The following is a 16,730-nucleotide window of genomic DNA, read 5'->3' as shown; positions in this document are numbered from 1 at the left end:
TCCTGAAAGACACAAAATGAGGGCCAAAAAGTTACAGTACAAGCAAGAGTGGAAGTAATTTGGCTAACAGACAAAAGGTTATATTTAAGAGAGGGAACCACAAGGACAATATCTAATGTCAGATTATTGGATAATATAACAGATCCTTCCCAAGTAATAGGAGAGGTACTACCATTGGCTGTTGAAATAACAGATTATGGAGAAGGTAGGATGGATTGTAACTGACTGGGATCCCTTGTCATGTGATCAGATGCACCTGTATCAATAATCCAAGGTCTATTCTTAGAATGTACAGAAAATACTAATGCATTATCGAGAATACCTGGATGGGCAACATTTGCAGTAGGTAGCTCCTAATTCTCTTCCATGGATGTCACCATAGCTTTCCCAGCAGTCTTGTTACGGGGATTTTTTGAGAAATCCCACCACTTCGGATAGCCAATAATCTCATAACACCGGTGTTGTGAATGTCTTTTTTTTCCGCAGTGAATACATACACGATTGTTACCTTTGCCAGAGGATTGAGGGTTCCGACTGCTTGATGATCCTTGTTGGTTTTAGTTGACCAACATCGTTGAGTTCTCGGAGACTGGGCGATAGCTCCCCATTGTCTGTCTCTGTTGATATTAGCGTCTGACATATGCATATGTACTCTCCAAATCAAGTTTGGGATCTTTTCGCAAAATTTCTCCACGAACTTGATCAAATTCGGAGTCAAGCCCACTGAGAAAAATATGAACCCGAAGCCTAGCCATTGCAGAGTGCAACTGGATTAGCCCTTTGACTATTCCTTCCTGAGATATAGTTCTATGATCAATCTCTTGGAAAATAGCAACCAGTTCATTGTAGTACATGGATAACGGTCTACCACTTTGTTTGGTAGAAAAAGATCTCTGGTTCAGCTCAAATATACAAGTTTCATCGGATCCATCATAGAATATTTTTGATACTGCTTCCCATATCTCCTTGGCAGTGGAGAGGCGAATAAATCGCTGCATGAGCAATGGACTCATGGAGTCAATAAGCCAACTTTTGACTCTTTGATTTTCAGTAATCCATACTCCAAGATTAGCATCTCCAGATGCTGGTTTTTTTATTTCGCCGGTGAGGTATCCAGCTTTGTTGCGTGCGCCAATTCGCATCTCCATGAGTTGGGACCATAATGAATAATTGGTCTCATCGAGGATAATTCCAGTTGGAAATGCAGAATTATCTTGGTGGACTATAATCTGTGGTGATGGGATAAGTTCGGTGGATGCGCTTGTAGTGGTGGCCATTGATCTAAATTTTTTTTTTCTAATCCGGTCCGGTTCAATACGATCTGGGCGGAGTCAATTCTGGTCCGCTCCAGTGCTGGTCCGATCCGGTTTGAGTTTAGACCGGTTCGGTCCGATTTGGTCGACCCGCCGGTCTGGGTCGACAGGAAAATAAAGGAACAGTTACTAAGTTTAAAAAAATAACGTCGTCTTCGGCAACGGCAGCGGAGCGTCAGCTTCAGTCGGAACAGGGTGGTGGTGCCGTCGTCAGCACTCGTCGGCGACGTGATTCCGACTACATAAATCACTTCGTCTTCGGCAACGGCAGCGGAGCGTCGACTTCAGTCGGAATAGGTGGTGGTGCCGTCGTCAGCGTCGTCGACGACGACGTTCTTTTGGCGTCGGGACAACCGGAATATGGAGTTACAGAACTCTATTTTTTTTTTTGCAGCTCCGACGGATTTTTTTCCTTCCTCCGGCTTCCTCCTTCGGCGATTATAGGAGCACTTAGCTCTGACTTTCTGCGACGAAAAAGAGAGAATAATTCTGTTGCTGTGATACTATGTAAAACAGAGAGAACTGAAAATAATAACAGAGATTGAACGAATGGTTTTTCGATGAGTTTATTCTTCTCCGTTAGGAGGCTATTTATAATACATTACAAGTTGATTTTAGGATCAATTTAGATCCTAAAATCAAGGAATAGAATCAAGAATACAATCACGGGATCGGAGGAAACAATCACGCTATACAGTTTCCTCCGATCACGCTATACAGCTATACATTTCAACAACCACCGTCTCTCGCTCCTCCGCCGAAGCTGAATATAGAGCACTTTCTTCAACTGCCAGTGAACTTATTTGGTTACAGCAACTGCTTCAAGATTTTCACGTCAAAGTCGACTCTCCTGCGCTGCTATACTGTGACAATCAAGTTGCGATACATATTGCTTCTAACCCTACATTTCAATAGTGTACCAAACATATTGAGATCGATTGCAATTTTGTTCTTGAATGGGTTACTTCGGGTATCCTCAAGTTACTTCCCATTCGTTCTCCATACCAACTAGCTGACATGTTTACTAAACCTCTTCCCTCTACTCATATTTTTTCTTTGTTGTCCAAGATGGCTGTCAAGGACATTTATAAGCCACCTTGAGGGGGAGTATTAGAATGTATTTACTTATTTAATTATTTCATTAATTCATTTTTATGTAATGACTATATTTTACTATTTTGCCCCTTATTCTTTAAAACCCCATCTATATCCTGTAAATGAATGGTACAATAATAATTATTTTATCTCCTGTTTTTAGTCTTCTCGACTATGCCTTCCCGACGACAGAGCTCAACGGCTCTTTGTCATTCGAGGTTCTAACAATTCATAATCCTTTACAAGAGGGTCTATTTATACACAAAAGGATACATAATATTCTCAATAACAGAATGGACACGTCTACACATTCTGGACTCTTCTGTATTGTTTGGTGAGTTGGTCCGGAGGTGCTGACTTGTCTTTTGCAGCTGAGATGGAAGACTTGATATTGCTGATAGGACCCGAAGAGAGAACAGATTTTTTGTTAAAATATATCAAGGCGAGACTGATTCAATCTGAAGCCCGTGGCCGAGTTGGATCTGATTCTGGCGGCTTGTGAGGCGAACGGCGTTCAGTTCATGGACGCCACCATGTGGATGTATCATCCGAGGACTCAGAAGATGAGGGAAGCTTTGTTGGATCCACGTTCAGGGGAGATCAAATCGGCGAGAATTCTCAAACTATTCTTTTTCAAATTAGTCCTTTTTGGCGATTCTTGTGGAGCCTTTTTGGATGCTCTGGTGAGATTTCATGTCACTTCCGGGTTTGAAGTCTTGGATACTGCGATTTTGCTGCGTGAGTCCAAGCGAGTGGACCTGGTTTCTGTTTGATGAATTTCCCTTGTACTAGTGTTTGCCACGTTCGACGTTGAAACGATGCTACTGATGGTTCTTATCCACATTTGCACTTTTACATGTATTTACATATATTCGTATTTCAGAACTTCTGTAGTCCAACTGTCACAACTGGTAAAGTTGCTCTGTTCTTCAGCTGTTAATTAAAACCATGAATTTTAGTTTCAATTATCAAGCACATTGTTGGAAGTCTTTTACCCTTGATCTGTGGAAATATCTTGGGGTGGCTACTAAACTGGTTCTTCTGAATGTTACTGGGTTTACCATCATGCTGCCTTTACTGTTTTTATCATCCCAGTGGCCTGATCCTTTGATGATAAGGTAGTTTCATGGGCTTAAAAAGAAGAGATTCCATCTCGATGATAATTTCATGGGGATATATTTCATTTCGTCCAATGTAAGTATTTTACTTTCACATTTCTTTGAAGAAATTACCTCAGGAGAACAAGAAGGGATGAATCATGAAATGGGACTGTTGCGTATTCCATTGAAATCTTCCTTTGTTCCTGCATAAGCATCAAGCCTGCATAGGCATTTAGGGCAATGCAAGTTCTCATTCCAACATAAAATGTAATGCAAGTCACATACAAGAAATTGGTAGGAAGGTATCCTCATATACAGGTTTCATAGACTCTCTTAGTAAAATCTTGCAAGAAAAGAAAAGCTTGGAGAGGAAAAAAGATAAGCTTTTGTTGGCTTGTCGGATGTACTGCCAGTTGTTTTTCTTCTTAGACAGATATTCCTGATTCTAAAATATTTGGGACTTACATTGCAACTGATATGTATCTAAAAACCTTAACATGGCAGCATGACAACTACATTCAAATCAATGTCCATGTCTACACCTTATAACCCAGTAATCCAGGAAAATAAAGCTCTTCAACAACTTGAATTCATCGAAGCTGAAGCCTCATGACCCAAACAATGCTGAACACCCATTCACTATTCCATAAAAAAAGATGCAGAGAAAACTTAGCAACAGCAGAAGCCAATGACTTGACTGGCTGTCTACTGCCCTCCAAACAACATTTTAGGACTCAACTACTGATACTTCTCATCAATGTTGACATTACTCACAACCATTTATATTGCACAAAGCCTGCACTAGCTCCAACTTGCGAAATTGTTGCCTTTGATTTTTTCTGTAGCAGTTGTCATTCCAAGAGATTTGTTCTAATGATTCCCTCAAGAGATGTTCAAACACCACCTGCAAACTTCAATGATATCCTCAGTAGAAAGAATGACTAATAATTCTACGCACAACCTCCTTGATTAGTTACCAGAACATGGAAAAGATGATCATTTAAGTTTTGTTTTTAGAAACTCCATTAACTCTGTCTCCAATCTCTGTTTTTTCTACAGGAAATAATAATAATAATAATAATAATAATAATAATAATAGTTGGTGCTGCTCCATTGGGTGAATGCTATTACACTGGCCAACCAATCCAAAAGAGAATTCAAACTTCCCTGTTTGAAGTTCTTATCCTGAATAAGTTCAAGACGATGAGAAACTCCAAGTGAGGTAATCAGCGCCTTTATCGTTTCTTGAAAGATTCAATACGAGCGAAATTAATCGTTATAAGAGGCATGACAGAACAAGGGAAGCCATTAAAAAAGACAGAAATGAAAAGCGATAGTCATGACGAACAAAAAACTAAACTAGCAGTGACAAAGTGCGGTTTAAGATCACAAGAAATTGCGTAGAAAAGTATCATCATATCTCAGTTATGCAGTGTGCGATGGAAGACCCCTGTGGCACGGCCAAAACAACTTCGGAGCATCCCCGTAAGTCCCCAGAAACACCTTGAGAGACTTCGATTTCTGCACAAAAAAAATCGGAGCCTTCCGCCTACGTTGGCCAGTGCTTGGGTAATTCCTTATCATTTCCCTTTCAATTCCCTCCATTTATCCTCCTTCACATCGTAATCCCCAATCTTGCCCACATATTCGTAGCAAAACAGAATCCCATCAAACTACAGCAGCCCTGCCACGCCATCCCAAATTGTTGGGTTTTTTCAGAGTTTCGGAGAGACGACGGCCAGAGAGAAAACGGGAAAACAGAGCGGGAGTTCGAAATTTCTTGATTATTCCGCAGGGGTTACAAGAATATAAATATTTCAACAGAATATTACGTAAAAGGTCTAAACAAAACCAGTATTTACAATTCTGTCCCGAATAAAATCGGGACCAACAAAACTTCTCCCGATTCATGAGGTAGAACCCTCAACCAAACCCGCTTTGTCACGACAAGCTTCAAGCTTCAAAGGAGGTAATGACTTTGTCAACATGTCGGAGCCATTCTCACTCCTGTGAACTTTCTCCAACATCAATTTTTTCTTTTCAAACACATCACGTATCCAATGATGACGTAGATCAATGTGCTTTGATCTCGAATGAAATGTGGGATTCTTGCTCAAATGGATTGCACTTTGACTATCACAAAGTAACACATACTTCTCTTGCCGAATGTCCAATTCTTGAAAAACTTCTTCATCCACAATAGTTCTTTGCATGCTTCGGTGATTGTAATGTATTCAGCTTCGGTTGTGGAGAGTGCAACACATTTCTGTAGTCTCGATTGCCATGAGACAACACCATTCGCAAAACAAACCAAATAACCGGATGTTGACTTCCTCGAGTCAACATCTCCGGCCCAATCAGCATCTGTATATGCCTCTAGAACCGGTTTACTAGCCCCGTAACAGAGACAATAACCAGTAGTACCGCGAATGTACTAAAGAATCCATTTTACAGTATCCAAATGAGTTTTTCCAAGGTTGGAGAGATAATGACTTACCACTCCAACAGCATTAGCAATATCCGGCCTTGTACACACCATTGCATACATCAATGAACCAACCACATATGCATACGACACCTTCTTCATTTCCTCTTTATCCTTTTCATCCTTTGGATAATCATCAAATGTCAACTTGAGATGACTACCAAGTGGAGAAAACCCGGTTTGCATTTGCTCATATTGAACTGTTCAAGCACCTTTCCCAAATACCTTTCTTGTGACAACCAAAGTTTGCACCTTTCCCGATCTCTAGTGATTCTCATATCAAGAATTTGCTTTGCGGGACCTAAATCCTTCATTGCAAACTCATTCCCAAGTTTTTCTTTCAAAGCTCCTATCTCCTTTGTATCATTACCGACAACCAACATGTCATCGACATAGAGTAAAAGAATAATGAAATTACCACTAGAGTACCTTTTCATGAAGACGCAATTGTCGGAAGTGGTCTTACTGAAATTGTTGTCACACATAAAGGATTCAAATCTTTTATACCAGTTTCGCGGTGCTTGTTTCAAGCCATAAAGGCTCCTTCTCAATCTGCACACCAAGTCATCTTTGCCTTTTTAAGCAAATCCCTCGGGTTGCTCCATATAGAGCTCCTCCTCCAAATCACCATGAAGAAAAACGGTTTTCACATCAAGCTGCTCAATCTCCAGATTCAAACTAGCGGCCAAACCGAGTATAACCCGAATAGAGGACATCTTGACCACGGGGGAGAATATCTCCTCAAAATCAATCCCCTTCTTTTGATCAAATCCCTTCACAATTAACCGATCCTTGTACCTCGGCTTTGAATCTGTGTCATCTGATTTCAAACGAAACACCCATTTGTTCTTGAGTACCTTCTTACCCTTAGGCAATTCAACTAACTCAAAGGTGCGATTTTTATGCAAGGAATTCATCTCATCTTACATAGCTTCAAACCACTCACCCTTTTGCTCATGACACATAGCTTCTTCAAAGCTTTCAGGTTCACCATCGTCAGTGAGCAAAACATACTCATGTGGAGAGTATCTTGTAGTAGGCTTTCGTTCATGATTTGATCTTTTCAACTCTTGTAAACGTGGACCTTGATTTTCTGATTGCCCACCTTGATCTTCAGTTTCAGTATTCTAGTTGCTTTCAACTTCTTGGTTACTTGAGATGGGTGTAAGATCAACAAAGTGACTAGAAGAGGTTTTCACATTTTTAGGATTTCCTAAATTCTCAACAGTTTCTTCTTCAAAGAAAACTACATCCCTACTCCTTAACACCTTCTTCTCAATCGGATCCCACAGTCTAAAACCAAATTCACAGGTTTTGTAACCCAAGAAAATACACTCCTTTGTCTTGCTATCAAGCTTAGCTCTTTCATATCTAGGAATGTGCACAAATACTCGACAACCAAATACCCGCAAGTGTCCATAAGACACATCTTTGTCGGTCCAAACCCGCTCAGGAACATCACCATCTAGTGCATGAGAAGGTGAAAGATTAATCAAATGGACAGCGGTATTCATCGCTTCACCCCAAAAATCTTTTGAAAGCTTCGAGTGAGAGAGCATGCACCGTATTCTCTCACAAATTGTGCGATTCATTCTCTCAGCCACTCCATTCTGTTGTGGGGTTTTGGCACCGTTCTTTCAAGCTTGATTCCATTAACCTTGCCGAAGGTTTCAAATGGCTTGCGGTACTCACCACCATTGTCAGATCGAATGCCTTTTAATTTTCGACCTGATTCTCTTTCAACTGCAGCAAGGAACTGTTTGAACACTTCCAAAACTTGATTCTTTGTCTTCAAGGCATAAACCCATAGCTTTCTAGAATGATCATCCACGAAAGTGAAAAAGTAAAGAGCTCCTCCCAGCGTGCATGAACCAAATCCAAAACATTCGACTTCTTAGTGGTAGGACTTCTCTTGAAAGCAATTCGATGTTGCTTACCTGCCAAACAATGCGTACATGATTTCAGAGATGTACCATCACTCGGCACACAATCCTTTCTAGCAAGAATTTGAAGCCTTTTCTCACTCATGTGACCTAGCTGCAAGTGCAACAAATCGGTTGAGTTACCTTATACTTCATTCACCTCACCACATAATTTAACCCACGTTGTATAAAGCGAGTTTGATTTCTCACCCTGGGCAACAACAAGAGAACCTTTGGACAACTTCCACTTCCCGTCACCAAAATGACTATGGTACCCTTCATCATCAAGAGCACCGATAGAAATCAAATGAAGCCTCATATCCGGTACATGCCGAACATTCTTGAGAAGTAACTTACACCCCACACTGGTCTCCACACACACCTACAATGCCGGAGATGTAGCATACCCAATCATTCCCCATTCTTACCTTGCCAAAATCACCTTGCCTGTAAGAAGTGAACAAGTCACGTCTAGAGTTGACATGAAATTAAGTTGCTGAGTCTATCACCCAAGTGGAGTCTTGACTTATGAAATTGACAAAACCGGCATCACAAGCAATGATCACTTCACCGTCATATGCAGTGACTGCGGTAGTGGTGCTTTCCTTCTCATTCTCATCAGATCTGGGTCTATACTGATCCCTCTCAATCTTTGCCTTCAGTTTTTTGCACTCAAACTTCATGTGTCCCTATTTTTGGCAATAGTAGCAAACAATGCCCTTGCGAGATTTTGATCTCCCTTTCGACTTATCATTGTTGTCATGTCCGTGAGAGTTTCTATGTCTACTCCTTCCACGATTCTCAGTAACAAGAGCAATTGACTCGTTTGTAATACCCAACTCTTTACGCCTCAACTCCTCATTGAGCATGCTATCTTTCACCATGGCAAGAGTCATAGTACCATTCGGTGCCGAATTGCTCAATGACACTACAAGAGTCTCCCAACTATCTGGTAAGGAACTCAAAAGAATCAAGGCTTGTAGTTCTTCATCCAAAACCAATTTCATAGTAGCTAGCCGATTCACACAGTCCTGGAACCGACTCAAATGCTCACTTACTGATGAGCCCTCGTAATACTTCATGGTCACAAGTTTCCGAATGAAAAATGCTTTGTTTTGGGCTATTTTGCGCTCATACAAACTCTTAAGTTTCTCTCACAACTTCTTGGCATCGGTTTCTGTTGAGACATGATGAAATACTGAATCATTGACCCACTGTCTAATCAAGGCTACAATTTTGCGGTTGGATAAATTCCAAGCAGCATCAGTTTTATCCCCTGGTTTCACACCCATTATTGGTTCATAGGCATCCTTACAAAACAGGAAATCTTCCATTTTGGACTTCCAGATGGAGTAATTGGACGAAGAAAACTTAATCATCGTACCCTGATTTTGATTTCCCTCCTCCATTCCAACAATTTATTGATAAATTCATAACACAAAAAAATTACTAGAACGAAATTATCGAAACAGCGTCGTCGGACTGAGCGCACGGCAAACTCCTCTCCTCCTTCTGCCGTCAACAGTGACGACGCATCAACAAGAGTCTCAAAAAACTTGAGCACATGTTAGAAAAAAATTCTGGTCTCTGAAGGAGGTTAGACGATGAGGCGTCAGTGTCTTCGACAATGGTGCAAAGGACTTGATGCCTGTCTAGAATCCCACGGATTCTCCCTTCTCCAAAAAACGGCAAAAAATAGAGCTTCAGCAGAGAAACAGAGTTTCAGCCAACAACGAGTCTCTCTACGAGAACGACTAGCAACTGCGACAGCTCTCCTCTCTCTGCGGCAACGAAGGAGCAACAACGACAGTTCTCCTTGAGCTCGGCAGCGGAAACAGAACCCTAAGCTCTGATACCAGATGTTGGGTTTTTCAGAGTTTCAGAGAGACGACGACCAACGAGAAAATGGGAAAACAGAGCGGGAGTTCAAAATTTCTTGATTATTCCATAGTAAACCTAGGTTACAAGAAGTTAAATACTTCAGACAAAAAATTACATAAAAGGTCTAAACAAGACCAGTATTTATAGTTTTGTCCCGAATGAAATCGGGACCCAACACAAATAAAGCCTCTTCGGAATGACGTCTTGTACCTCTAGTTTATTTTTCCTATAATAGAAATATATTTTTTTATTATTCTTAGAATTTTATTAGATGCAAGATGAATGAAGCAAAAAAAAAAGGCATTAGTCTAAAAAAATAATAAAATTACCGATTTGATTTTGTCAATAAAAATTTATTTATGACATTTTTTCTTACACTTTTCGATTAACAAAAACACACCCGTATTTAATATTCCTTAAACTTTTGTTGGTCGTTTGTGTGAAAAAAAATTGATATATGTGCATGTGATTCAAGCACACGTGTAATTGCCTTTTTGTTACTCTCACATGTGTAATGAAAGAGAGATAAGTAATTTTTCTTATTTTTGAATCTTTTTCTATTATGGTTGAGGCTCAATTTTAAAAAAAAAAATACATTTTTTTGTGCTAATAAAGCCGAAGGATATGTTTCTCTATGTTCTAACCTTTTTTGCACCTAGCAAGATATAATTCATCAAAGTATGCCTCAATAAAATGGTATTGTAAATAGATATTTATGAGAAGTTGTCAAGCCTTACTCTGTTCATCAATTTTCTTGGCTTTATGTTGTCTTGTTTGCATGCTATTTCATTAATTACTTGCCTCTAGTGTCCTTTATAATAAATCATCTTTTTTTCCCGACTTGTCTTCAATTTTCACTTCTAATTCTACAATTTGAATGTGATTGCTTAGTTCATAGTTTTTTATTAGGAAGAAATAAAAGATCCAAAATATTGTAAGTGTATCTTCTTAGGTTATTCTAAAAATAAAAAAAGGGGATATATAGGCTTTAAGTATTTTTTAGGTAATGCCCAAATTAGTTGAGCTATATGATCGACTATTTCTACATGTTCTAGATCAGCCATTGCCGTAGTTCCCTCACCACTTGTGAACCAATCGCTTGCCCATTTTGTTGATTATGAGGTTAGAAATTTTTTGTCTTCTCCTATTGTGTTTGGACCTAACATGACACTCCTCCAATTGCAATTTAGAAAAAAACTTGTTCTTGTATTCAACATAAGGCCTCCACTTCCCATCTTATTTTTAATTTTATTTTCACTCATAGATTCTCGAAAGTGTGTTGTTCTTTTCTAGTAGGTTTGTCCACTACTTTCGTTCCTATAAGTCATGAAGAAACTCTGCAACAACTGAGGTGGAGAGTTGTGACGGAGGAAGAAATAATAACCATGTATGAAAATAAGATATGGGATTAGACACTGTTAAAGAATAGTCCCACATAGATTAGTGAGATAAAAGATCTTGAGTTTATTAGTTGGAAGAAGAGGTTTCCTAAGTGGCTAGTCATTTTGGGATAGGGCCTTGGACCTAATTTAACATGGTATCAGAGCAACCACTCAGTATATGGGCATTCCACCCAAATTATCCACGTACCACAAGTGAAGGTTTCCACCCAAATTATCACATGTGAGGGGGAGTGTTAATGAATAGTCTCATATGGATTAGTAAGATAAAAGATTTTGAGTTTATTAGTTGGTAGAAGTGAGTTGTCGATGAGTTTTCATAGTTAAGCATAATCCAAATGACAACATTGCTCACTTAAAATTAGGTTGGTTGCCAAAAGGGTTTGCACAAACTTATGACATTTACTATGAATAGATATGTCTACTCGTCAAACTTATTTTTGTAAGGGTTTTTATCTCTCTTGCTACAAATTTGATTTGGTCTATTCATCAATTTGATGTTAGTAATACATTTCTTAATGGAATCCATAAAGAGGTATATATACTTTAACTACCTAGTTTTTAAGGGGAGAGGAGGTTTGTAGATTTAAAAACTCAATTTATGGACTCAAACAATCATCACAAGCATAATTTGATAATTTAACAAGGTTGCCTAACAATTTTACTTTGAAGACGTGTGAGATAAACTACTCTATATTTTTTAAACATAATAGTAAGAGTGTAGTTCTTATGATTGTTTGTGTCAATGATATTATTCTCAGCAGGAGTGATACTAGTGGTATTCACTAGATAAAATAAGGGTTGTGTAAAGTATTTGAAACAAAAGAGTTTCTTGGCATTGAAGTGTTACAATCTCAACATGGTATTGGTTTATCACAACAAAAGTGTGAAAACACTGAAATGCTTAGTTGTAGGTAACTTGATACTCCCATGGACAATAATGTGAAATTCTATGCAAAATCAGATAATGCGATAAATGTTGGAAAGTTCAAAAGATTAGTTGGCAAGTTAATTTATTTGATAGTAACTAGAGAATATTTTTTTTTTTTTTTGTGAGTGTCAATAGTCAGTTTATGCATCAACCTCAACTTTTTCACTGTCATGCACTTGAAAGAATTTTGAAATATTTAAAGAAGAATCCAAGATAGGGGTTGTTGTATAGGAATCACAAACATGTTATTATTAAAGGGTTTGTAGACATAGAGTAGAGAGATTCTCTTGATGATAGAAAACCCACTTCAAGTTTTTACACAATAAAAACTAGAATATTGTGTTGTAACGCAAGAATTTAGTAAAATGTTGTGGATGAAGTTTCTCTACAGAAACTCCTATGTAACTCCATTGTAATAATCAAACAACCATTCATATTGCTATAGATCAAATGTTTCATTAGAGAACAAAAAACATCGAGATCGATAGTCACTTCATTTGGGAAAAAAACTTAAGAGTTAGAACTATTAACATACATTACATCTCCTCCAAGAGGCAACTTGAAGATATCTTAACAACGACAGTTGCAATAAGACGACTTCAACACTCATGTTCTAGACTTGGTGTTAAAGATAATGCTGTAATAAGTTTTATTTAGCTTCTATTTAGTTTCACTTTTTGTTATTTTCTAGTTGCCCTAAGGGTGTAATTTTCATCTCACTCATTATAAATAATAAGAAATAAGGAGCCCTCCTAATTACCTACCAAGGGAGCTTCTTCTCTTTGGGATTTTTTTTCTCACATGTCCAACTCTTCCTCTCTACCCTTGCAACAATTTATTTTCTTCGTCTTATTCTCTCTTTCTCTTTTATCTTACATAGAAACCGCTGCGAAATTAACACCCTAGAAGTGAACATAAATAAACCCTATTTAAATATCTATAAAAAATATATAAATAAGCTCCTCTTCACTTATGAATGAGTCTCATTTATATTACGTATAATCATAAGAGACACATCTCAACGATACTTATGTCTAAAACTATTACATCTTGTTATGTCTTTTCCTTTCTTCAACCTCATGGAAGGCAGCCCACCCTACTAATCTAAATAAATATATTTAGATATACATGGATGCAACAAGAACATAAATAAAGCTGAGACAAAAATCTAAACCCTAAGGCTGTGTTGAGAAAAAGAAAAGAAAAGAGGTTTATTTTCTCTTATTTGAATACCCATAAAAATAAAAGAAAAAATAGAAAAGAAATATAATTCCCTTATTTGGATACAAGTAGAAAATGAAAAATAAAATAAAATTAGTAATATTTTAAAATTTAATGATTAAAAATTTCTCTCCAAGTTCATGTTTCTTATTTTTTTCCTCCCCCAACTCATCTATGTTACGTGAATCATAACAAACACATTTTAAGCGTTCTCATAAGGAAGATTGTTACCTTTTTCCCCTTTTAACCTGTAATCCAAATAAATAAACAAAAGTCAGTTACCGGTTACCGCTTACCAGTTACCGCTCTTGCCTCCCTTGGCGGCTCACATTAAAAACCCCCAAATCTCCCCTCCCAATGCATCACTAGCCCTACAAGCCGTTCCCTACGGGCCTCGTCGTTCTGTCCCTCGCAATTCTGTGGACTCATTTCTTTGCCTCGCTTCGGTTTCGACCACCCCCCTTCCATAAATTCCTTCCTTTCTTTTGAGGACAAAAAAGACAACCTTCCTGTACCACCTCGCATTCTGGCCCACTTCTAACTGTCACCGTGGGCCCAGGTGTGAGAAGCTGCATCTCACACGTTGATTTGCTCTTTCCACATGGCTTGTCTTTCGTGGTCCTCGTCTCTTAGGGAAATGCCCTCATAAATTTGCCGTATTTACACAATTCTCGGTTTTGTGGACTTGCTTGCGAAATCTCTATTGCACCCACGATAAAAGTAATTATAGAGGGTAGTATGGTAATTATAATTTTTTAAAGTCTCTGACTGTAATCTGAATTAATTACAGTCAATTAATGAGGCCGCACTGCGCGGCCCTTTCGCTGTCCATGGCGTTCATAATCTCTGTCATTAATCATTTCTCTTAATCGCGACGATTCGTAGTGAAGTCCATATAAGGTCTGTAAACCCGTCTTCTTCTTCACCTCTGTTTCTCACTGGTTTCTTTTTTTTCCTCTCTTCATCTGTGTTTCCTCTTATTCTTCTCTGCTCAGTCTGAGTCGCTCTAGCTTTATATTTCCTGGTGTCATGGAGGTTGGTTTGGGTGTGGGTTCTTCGCAGGATACGAGCTGGTGGGTTTTCACGATCCCGGCTTTTTTAGGAACGGAAAACTTGTTCGATGGTCTTGTTGTGGTCGCAGTTTTGCTGGCGTTTGTGTCTGTTGGGGTTCTCTCTTGGGCTTTCACCACCGGTGGCACTGCCTGGAAGAACGGGCGTAACCAGCTCGGTCGGGCTGCCATTCCTGGGGCACGGGGCTTGCCTGTTTTCGGGAGTCTCTTAGCTCTGAGTCATGGGCTTGCTCATCGTTCGCTTGCTGCCATGGCTTCCTCCCGAGCGGCCACCAAGCTCATGGCTTTCAGCCTTGGATCAACCCCAGTCGTCGTGGCTTCCGACCCCGTCACGGCTAAAGAGATCCTCACCTCTCCTCACTTTGCTGATCGGCCTTTGAAGCAGTCGGCCAAGCAGCTCATGTTCACACGGGCCATTGGCTTCGCACCCAACGGGGAGTACTGGCGGATGCTGCGAAGGGTCGCTTCGTCCCATCTGTTCTCCCCTCGCCGCATCTTTGCTCACGAGGCTGGTCGCCAGCAAGACAGTCTCGCCATGTTGGCTGCCGTCGCTCGGGAGCAGACTTTGCGCGGGTTTGTTCTCCTTAGGCCGCACCTGCAGGCAGCTGCTCTCAATAATATCATGGGGAGCGTGTTCGGGAGGCGTTACGACCCTGCGGGTGTCAGTGAAGAGGCGCGGGAGCTGAAAGAGATGGTGAAAGAAGGGTTTGAGCTTCTGGGTGCTTTTAACTGGTCCGACTTTCTGCCATGGTTGAACTGGTTTCATGACCCTTTTGGCATCAGTAAAAGATGTGCTGCACTCGTTCCTCGAGTCCGAAAGCTTGTGAAGGGGATCATTGACGAGCATAAAGCGAGAGCTTTTAATAAACACGAAGACGACAACTCTGATTTCGTTGATGTTTTACTGTCTTTTGACGGCGCAGAGAAGCTCGAAGAAGATGACATGGTTGCAGTTCTGTGGGTGAGTTTCTCTTCGCTTTTTCTTATTAAAAAATGCTTCATGAGATTATTATAAACAAGCCGCTGATCGCTTTTCTCTCTTTTCCTCCTTTAAAAATCTTACTGAAACTGGCCGAATTTGATCTGTTTTCAGGAAATGGTTTTCCGAGGCACAGACACGACGGCTCTTCTGACTGAATGGACGATGGCGGAGCTCGTTCTCAACCAAGACGTCCAGGCTAAGCTCCAAGAGGAGCTCGACACGGTCGTGGGCCCGTCTAGGGGCGTCACCGATGCTGACGTGGCAAGGCTCCCTTACCTTCAAGCCGTCGTGAAGGAATCCCTGCGAGTCCATCCGCCGGGTCCGCTGCTCTCCTGGGCTCGTCTCTCTACGTCAGACGTGCACCTCAGTAACGGCATGGTCATTCCCTCGCGAACCACCGCGATGGTCAACATGTGGGCCATCACTCACGACGAGAAGGTATGGACAAACCCCCTTCAATTCAACCCCGACAGGTTTCTGCCGTCAGCCGGCGGGGAGAACGTCGATGTTCGGGGCAACGACCTGAGGCTGGCACCGTTCGGAGCCGGCCGGAGGGTTTGTCCCGGAAAGAACCTCGGTCTCGTTACTGTGAGCCTCTGGATCGCGAAACTCGTTCACCACTTCGAATGGGTTCCAGCTGAACAACTTTCCATTGATCTCGGCGAAGTCTTGAAGCTGTCCTGCGAGATGAAGAAGCCCCTCCATGCAGTCGCTGTTCCGAGAAACGCTGCAGTGTCATTTTAGAGTCTTCTACAAGAACAACAGTGTTTAGGATTTTATAAACATCGAGTATAATTTTCCTGTTTTTTCGTCCATAGGTTTGTTTTTCTTCTCCTTCTTCTTTATGTTTGATCTTTGTAACTCCCGGGTTTTGGATGTGTTTTTTTTTTTTTTTTTTTTTCCGGGAGTCGTTTAGGGTTTCATATATAGAGATGAATGAAGCGAGTTTGTTGTATAATCCCTGCTTTCAGCTTCTAATCTTACGTGAAAACGATTAAACGCGTCGTGTTCACGTAGCTTTAACGTGTAATACGATTCCTCTGCAGCGCATGCATTAGATATTTTTACATGTACTGCCATTGGCAAGACGCGTTTCAGCGATCAATACGTAAGAGCTGCTTAAGCTTCCAGGTTCTTGTAGCTTCTTAGCTCGTCTTCCTCCTAGTTTCGACAAAAACCAACTCAGGAACAAAGGAATCTGCAGTCTTTATTACAAGAAACAAGAGCTAAAGAGAATTGATTAGAGTGGGCTTTGGCGGACGTGAAGAATGGAAAAGACAAGAGATCGGAGCAACAAAAACTGAGAATTTCACGTGGTCGGCAAGTGGGG

General features: G+C 40.3%; 1 protein-coding gene across 1 annotated transcript; it reads left to right on the top strand.

The window, feature by feature from the left end:
- Positions 1–14,299: 14,299 nt before the first annotated feature.
- On the top strand, positions 14,300–16,358 carry LOC137937589 (cytochrome P450 78A7-like). Its single transcript, XM_068782684.1, has 2 exons — positions 14,300–15,379; positions 15,512–16,358. The coding sequence occupies exons 1-2, from the start codon at positions 14,378–14,380 to the stop codon at positions 16,142–16,144; spliced, it is 1,635 nt and encodes a 544-aa protein (XP_068638785.1). The 5' UTR covers positions 14,300–14,377; the 3' UTR covers positions 16,145–16,358.
- Positions 16,359–16,730: the final 372 nt, after the last annotated feature.

The sequence above is a fragment of the Aristolochia californica genome, unplaced genomic scaffold (genome assembly GCF_029961685.1).
Source record: "Aristolochia californica isolate CCGP_79_NKW_82.1479 unplaced genomic scaffold, dmAriCali1.0.hap1 SCAF_7, whole genome shotgun sequence".
Lineage (NCBI taxonomy): Eukaryota > Viridiplantae > Streptophyta > Magnoliopsida > Piperales > Aristolochiaceae > Aristolochia > Aristolochia californica.
Note: the sequence above shows the minus strand (reverse complement) of the source record. Positions and strands in the feature narration are given on the sequence as shown.

Coding starts and splice junctions, on each gene's coding strand:
- LOC137937589 (XM_068782684.1), top strand. CDS start 14,378: ATGGAGGTTGGTTTGGGTGTGGGTTCTTCGCAGGATACGAGCTGGTGG. Junction 15,380..15,511: donor ACATGGTTGCAGTTCTGTGG/GTGAGTTTCTCT, acceptor ATCTGTTTTCAG/GAAATGGTTTTCCGAGGCAC.